General features: G+C 64.7%; 1 protein-coding gene across 1 annotated transcript in view; it reads left to right on the plus strand.

Annotated features, from left to right (window-relative positions):
- GSG1L (GSG1-like) overlaps positions 1 to 6,000 on the plus strand; it is a gene marked incomplete at its 5' end in the record, with an annotated part of 10,145 nt that extends 4,145 nt beyond the window's left edge. The window contains 4 exons of the mRNA XM_015409889.1: positions 122 to 233; positions 518 to 700; positions 2,014 to 2,084; positions 5,620 to 6,000. Of these exons, the coding sequence (XP_015265375.1) occupies positions 122 to 233; positions 518 to 700; positions 2,014 to 2,084; positions 5,620 to 5,642 (389 nt within the window). The remainder of the gene's footprint in view (positions 1 to 121; positions 234 to 517; positions 701 to 2,013; positions 2,085 to 5,619) is intronic.
- Positions 6,001 to 7,035: the final 1,035 nt, after the last annotated feature.

Below are 7,035 nucleotides of genomic sequence, written 5' to 3' on the forward strand. Positions count from 1 at the left end.
CTCTTCGGAGGAGGATCTGGAGGTGCTGAAGCCGGGCCTTGCTGGGCCGCTGGTTGGAATCCCTCGGAGGCTGCCGCTCGGGGCGGCCAGCTGTCTCACGCCGGGTGCCTCCGTCCCGCAGGGCTGCTGGGCATGGTGGCTCACATGATGTACACGCAAGTGTTCCAGGTGACGGTCAGCCTCGGGCCGGAGGACTGGCGGCCCCACTCCTGGGACTACGGCTGGTCCTTCTGGTGAGCCTCAGTTTTAGTCAGCTGGTCTCGCTGCCTCCCCTCTGGGTGTGGGTGTGTGTCTCAAATGGCCTTCTGTGGAGCCGCTTTTCCAGGCGCGCACCAGCTGGGGGTGTGGTCAGCTGCAGGGGGCAGGTGGTCGTGGGCCTCCAGTCTGCCGGGAGCCAAGCGGGGCAGGGTGGCTGCTCTTCAGCTGGGGTTGGCCGCCTCCGCCCCCGCCTCCTGGGCGCTTGGGGCACGTGCTGCCCTTGAGGCCCGCCTGGCATCTTGTTTCCTCCCGCCCGCAGCCTGGCCTGGGGCTCCTTCACGTGCTGCATGGCCGCCTCCGTCACCACCTTGAACTCGTACACCAAGACCGTCATCGAGTTCCGGCACAAGCGCAAGGTCTTTGAGCAGGGCTTCCCGGAGGAGGAGGAGGAGGACCCCACCGGCCCGGCGGATCCGGAGCCCATCAAGTACTTCCACGAGAGGTCAGCGCGAGCAAGCGAGCGGAAGGGCACGGGGAGGCCGGAGGCGTCGGCACCCTTCGGTGGGGGAGGCTCTGCAAGCCTCCGGGGACTGGGGGGCGGGCCCGGGTACTGTGCCCTGCAGGGCCTGCCCGGGGCTCTTTCTTTTCTCCTGGTTTCTTGGCAGACTCAAACATTGTTGTCGTCCCACCCCCAAGTCTGGAGGCTCAAAGAGTCGTAGGTCGTGGGGGGGGGGGGCCCTGCGATTGTTTCTTGTGGGAGGCTGAAGGGGGGGAACCGAGAAAGCAGCTGCCCGCCCCACCCCAGGAGGCCCAAGAGCGCCTCCCGCCCTCGGCCTCCCCCTCAGCAGTGGGGGTGAGGGACGGGAAGGGACTGGAGTGTGTGCGTGGGGGGGGGTCTTAAGGTGGGAATTCGGGCCCTCGACCTGACCTGACCGGGAGGCCAGGCCTTGAAAGCAGACGGCAGGGCCAGGGGGGGCATGCTCCTGAGGCCTCTCCCAGTGGCTTCCGCAGGACCTACTCCGCAATCTCAGGCTCCTTGTCCTGGGTGGCCAGGAGCAAGGGGGGGGAGAGGGATCTCATCTGTTGAAGAGAAGGAGAGCCTGGGGGGTGCCGAAGAGGACATGGAAGGCCCTGCCGGGCAGACCTCCCTCCCCTCTACTGGAGAGGGCCGTTTTTGGGATGCTGGGAGCGTCCGTTGTGTAGCTGGTGTGGTGTTCTGGCAGGGTGCGTCTGGCCTTGTGGTGTGACCGGCCTCTTTGTCTCCTGAGGTTCCATCCTGCGCGGGGGGGGAGGGGGGCTGCTCCTGTAAATGCCCCTCCCTCCGCTTGGCCTGATGCAGATTATACAAAGGGGGTGGGTGAAGATGCGTCTGCATCGTCCGTTTTTGTAGGAAGTCCCACAGAAGGCACAATTTCCTTCTAGGTCCTCTGGGGTTTTTTTCATACCCCCCCCCCCCTTATTTCCATGTCGATTGTCCCGTGGTGGTGGTGGTACACGTGGGGTGGGAGGCGTGTCTTTGCGTGTGAATAAGCAGTCACCGGATAGTGGCAGGGACTCTTCACGTCGTGGTCGTTTTCCTCCCTGTAGAGGGGGCCCCTGTCCGTTGGGACCCTGTGAGAGGCTCTTGCCTGAGGTCTCTCTGAGGAAGTTCTGCCGGGAGGTGGCAAGGATGAGACCGCTGGTTGGCTGCCGGCCGCCCTCTTCCTGAGAGCTTGGAACGGAGGCTCTGGCTGGGTGTGGGGCGGGGTGGGCTTCCCTTTGGGTGCAGTGCCGGTTCCCGGCCCCGGGTGCGACTGGTCTCTTCTCTTTTTCCAGGCTGGAGGAGGAGAGGGATGAGGTGGGGGCCGTGAGGCTAGAGTGCCCGCGAGGGGGCTACTCCTCCAATAGTAAGTGAACCCCCTCCCCTCTCTCTGGGTCTCTCTTGCATGAGGGCACCGCTTGCATGAGGGGGCGTGGGGGGGGGGTGCACGGCTGCTGGGCCACTGAGGAAGAAGGCTGGGTCTCTCCTCCTCCTCCTCGGACGTGTCCGTGTCCCCAGCCTCCGTGAGCTGGACTCTGGCTCACCCTGACAGTGGAGTTGCAGGAACCTGTGTGTGAATTTCACATCTGTGCCTTCTGCTAACGGCCCGGTGGGGAGTTCCGGTGAGGTCCAGAGCCAGGCTCCCTCTCAGCCACGGAGTCTTCTCGTGAGCAAAAGTCCTACTTGGTGAGCTCCGGGCATTAAAGCTGTGAGCCGTGAGCCATTTGGCCGCTGCATCAGTTAGCCTGCTCTGGAGCCACATCCTTCCGGGGCTAAGACAAAAACGTGTCAGCCGGAGGCTAAAGAGCAGTGAGCGAGCTCACACTGACTCAGCTGGGAGGGAACATTGGCCCAGAGCTCCTCGCCGGATGGTTTGGCTCTGTGAAAGGTGCCTTGATGGGGGGGTGGGATTTGTTTCCCGCTGAAGGACCCTGCAGGGGACTTCTCACCTGGCAAGCTCAGGCACCGCGGGACTCTCTCCAAGACCAGGGCGGGGGAGTGGGGGGAGGGACGGGGACTGCCTGCTTCTGGCTGTGGCTGCCCCTCTTTCCCACGGCCCTGCGCTGGGCGAGGGGGCTGTGTCAGTGCTCTTCTCCGTGAGGAATGGCGGAGGGGGCTGCGGGGTCTTTCCTTGGGGGGCCCCAGGGCAAGGGGAAGAAGGTGTGGCTGAGCTGGAGGGGGGGGAGGTGGAGGCAACCCCCCGGCCATCTGGAAGAGAGAGGCTGGGTGCTGGGAGGAGGGGGCTGCAGGCTTAGGGGTCTTGCCTGTGCAGAGACCTCTTTAGAGGAAGTCCCCCATTCAGGGGAGAGTTTGTGCGCATCCAACCAGTTGGGGGTGTGTGTGTATGACCCTGCTGTTTGGTGTCGCGGTTAAGTGCGCAGACTCTAATCTGGGGGAACCGGGTTAGATTCCCCACTCCTCCACGTGCACCTGGCTGGATGACCTTGGGCAAGCCGTAGTTCTGGCAAGAGCTGTCCTTGAAAAAAGAGCCGTTTCTCCCAGAGCTCTCTCAGCCCCACCCACCTCACAGGGTGTCTGTTGTGGGGAGGGGAAGGGAAAGGAGTTTGTAAGCTGCTCTGAGACACCTTCGGGTAGTGAAGTGCCATGGGGCATAAATCCAACCTCTCCTTCTTCTTCTTCTTCCGCTGCCCCACGCTTGCATTTGGACCACTCAGCCATTCAGAGCCCCATAGCATTAGCCACTGTGGGAAACGGGGGTGAGGAGGAGCCCACTTTTCAGGGTGTGGGGCTCCCCTTCTGTGTCGCTGGCGTCTGGGGGAGGTGGGTGGGGGGCTCCCCTTCTGCCTGGCCGGAGGCTGTTGAGACATGAGAATGGGGGGGGGCTGGCAGGGGAGGGGCGAGGGAGAGAGACCGGCCTGAGGCTCCGACCCTTTGCCCGTATCCCCCACTGCGTGGACTCCAAGGAAGGGACCCCAGGGGTTGTGTGGCTGGGGACTCCCCCCCCCCCAGCTCGGCAGGGAGGGAGCTTTTGCAGGATTGGCTTGTGGCGAGTGGGAGGCTCCTGGTGGGGCCGAGGAGGAGTCTGGGGGGCTTGGAGGCGCCCCCTCCCCCCTGTGGGCTGCATAAGGCGGCTGCATGGCTTGACGCCGGGTGGGTGAGGGGAGTGTTGCATGGTACCGAGGCGGCGGCTGAACAAGTGGCCGTGATGATGGGGGCAAAAGGAGAGGCTGCAGCTCAGTCTCGGAGGAGTGCCCGATTCAAATCCTCCCCTCCCTCGTGGAGAGACCTGTTCTTTCCCCCAAGGTCCTGGTGAGCCATGGCTACTGGGTAGCCTCTGCCTCCGGCAGCCAGGGCAGAGGCCCCGCCTCCCTTGCGGGGTGGTGGTGGTGATTGGGAATCCTTCCTTCCTGCGAGGCCTGAAGAGCCGTGCTGTCTGGCAGGGGACCCAAGACGGAGTGAGAGGCCGTAGATGGTCGGGAATGCAAGGATGGCCCGGGGCCACCTAGTCTGGCATCTCCCCCCCCAGCAGTGGCTTCTGGGAAGCCCACAAAGAAAGGGGGCACAGAGGCAGCAGCCCCCCCCCCGCCACGGGCTTGCCCCTTGGCACGAGGTCTTCAGAGGTAGACTGCCTCTAAACACAGAGGCTCTTGGGGGCAAACAGCCACTGCAAGGTCCTTTCCCTCTTTCGGGCCGTCTGAACCTGTCTGATTCCAGAAACCGAACTGCACTGTGTGAAATCTTGACTCTCCTGTCCGTCAGTTCTATGGGGTGGCTCCCCTCCCACACACACACGAGCTGTCAGACGGGGGACCGCCCCTCGCCGCACACTTCCTCTTTCCACGCATCCTTGTCAGGACCACCACCGGGGTCACGGTGGAAGTTCTGTTGCGTTTCGGGTCCAGGCGCTAAGGCGGCCAAAGGGTTTGCGGAGGCACCCGTCATGGTGTATCAGCCCCAGCTGGGGCTGGCTCTTGGAGCACGGATGCCGGCTCGTGCTCCCCCGCGCAGCCCGAGGAGAGGGTCTGCTTGAGCAGTGTTAAGGGGCTCTTGGGTTTGGCGTGGTGGTGAAGTGCAGGCGCACTCTAATCTTGGAGAACGGGGCTTGATTCCCCACTCCTCCACGTGCAGCTGCTGGATGACCTTGGGCAAGGCATAGTTCTGATAAGAGCTGTCCTTGAAAAAAGAGCCGATTCTGTCAGAGCTCTCTCAGCCCCTCCTACCTCACAGGGGGTGTCTGTCTGTTGTGGGGAGGGGAAGGAGTTTGTCAGCCGCTCTGAGACTCTGAGTGAAGGGCCAGGGGTATAAATCCAATCTCCTCTTCTTCTTGGATCTGCCTCTGGTCCTGGCTCTCTGAGGAGCAGGAGGCCGTTGGCCGCTCCTTTTCCCTCTGCCCACCAAGTCCTGGCAGCCTCTGGCAGAGCAGCAGAGGTGGTCCAAGAGCAGGGCCCCAGGCGACAGGCCCGGGGGTGGATGGGTGTGGCAGCTGAGCCCTTGTGAGCCAGGCAGCCGAAGAAGAGGGATTCGTCCGCTGGGCCGGCCAGTCCTGCCCTCTGCGGAGCTCCCTGGGACAAGCCTGCCTCCAGGAGGACTGTTGGCAGCACACTCCGTTCTGGGAGGCAGCCGGGCCAGGCCAGCATTTTCCTTCCCTACTGAGATCTTCTCCTGCACTGAGGAAGAGACGCTGCAGTCGGGGGGTTGGGGGGGGGGGTGTACCTGAGAGCATCTCCGGAGGACTTCTTTTCTGTGCTGTGCCAAGCGTGCTCGCTGGGGAGACTCGGGGATGGATGTGGATGGACAGTCCTGGGCAGAAGGTGCCCGTGAGCCGCTGAAGGTGGAAGCCGGGACCTCTCCCCTCTCGCTGGGCCTCTGCCAGAGGTGGTGGTGGGGAGCGAGCTGCGGGGCAGAGGCTGAGGGGAGACCTCTCTCTCTCTCTCTTGCAGGGCTGCACAACACCCAGCTGTGAAGCCCCCCCAAACAGGAGGCGGTCCGGATGGCCAGGAGAGGCTCTCCTCGTCCTTGTCCCCGTCCCGGTCTTCCAGCAGCTCAGCAAAGTCCTCTTTGTTTCCATCGGAGCCCCCCAGCTGGCTTTCCTCCCTGGGAGCCGGCCACATCGTCGCAGCAGCAGCTTCTCCGGGGGCCGCAGAGTCCCTGAACCCGAGCGCACAGCGGGGGGTGCCCAGGGTGGTGGCAGCAGCAAGGCCGGGCCTCCCGGCCGCTCAGGCCACCCGTCTGACTCCCGGTCCCAGGGCAGCCCCTCTGGGGGAGAAGGCCAGGCGGGCCGGCGGCACACCCTGCTTGGCTAGCCGAGAGCACCGGCCTGCCCCCGAAGGCAAGCGGCTGAGGATGGGGAGAGCGGGGGTCCCGCCGAGAGGCCCCGAGGGGCTGCACCCGCCAGATGGAGGCACAGGGTTTGCCAACAAGGCGTCCGGCCTGGCACGGGAAGAGGACGTCCGCCACAAGAGGTGAGGAGGTGCCTGTCGGGCGAAGCCTCCGGCCTGGCCAGGGGGGCTGTCTGGCCAAACCCCTATTCTCCCCTCCCTGGCCGGCGCTCCCCCCCCCCTCACCCTCTTCCCTCCCCTCCCCTGCAGGAGCGTCTTCATCACCCGGCGGGAGTTCCTGACGGTGGAGCGAGGGCTGGAGCAGGTGCAGGCGGAGCTGAAGTGCCTGCGCTGGCAGGTGGGGCAGATGGGCGAGGAGGGTGCCCAACCGCCGGCAGAGGAGGAGGAGCCCCGGCGCTACAACGGCTACACCTGGACGGAGCTGGAGGCCCTGGTGCACTGCGAGAGGGACCCCGACCGAGCTGCCCGCACCATCCTCGCCGCCCTCTTCAGCGATGTCTGCCTGCGGCTGCCACCTCTCACCGAACCGGCCTGTGAGGCCCAGGCCCTCCGCAGGCCTATCGACCCGGAGCTGTACGGGGTCTACTGCGGCATCCTGCAGAGCATCTTCCCCGGCCTGCGGGGGGAGAAAGAGGGGGCCGGGGCCGCCCAGACTTCCCAAGAACTGCTCTGCTGCGGGGCAGACCCCGGCCAACAGCAGGAGGGCTCTTTGGCATGACTGGAGGAGCGAGGCGAGGCCCAGCGGGGGGGGGGGGGGAGAGATGCTCCCTGCTCTTCCGGAGCCGGCCCGGAAGAGGCGCTTCGGCTGCCGTGATTCCAACCCCCGCGCCTGGCTCCGAAGCCCTCGCTTTTTACGAAAGGAAACAATAAAGGTGGTGCTTTTGTGCGTACCCTGGCTTCCTGTGCCCCTCCCTCTGGGAAAAGGTGCGCTTTTTGGCATTTGCGTCGAGGAGGAGTTCTTGGGTTGTTCTGTCCCCCCCCCCCCCGGGGAGGGGGGACTGGGTTTTTCCAACGACC

Source organism: Gekko japonicus, unplaced genomic scaffold (genome assembly GCF_001447785.1).
Source record: "Gekko japonicus isolate JY-2015 unplaced genomic scaffold, Gekko_japonicus_V1.1 scaffold78, whole genome shotgun sequence".
NCBI lineage: Eukaryota > Metazoa > Chordata > Lepidosauria > Squamata > Gekkonidae > Gekko > Gekko japonicus.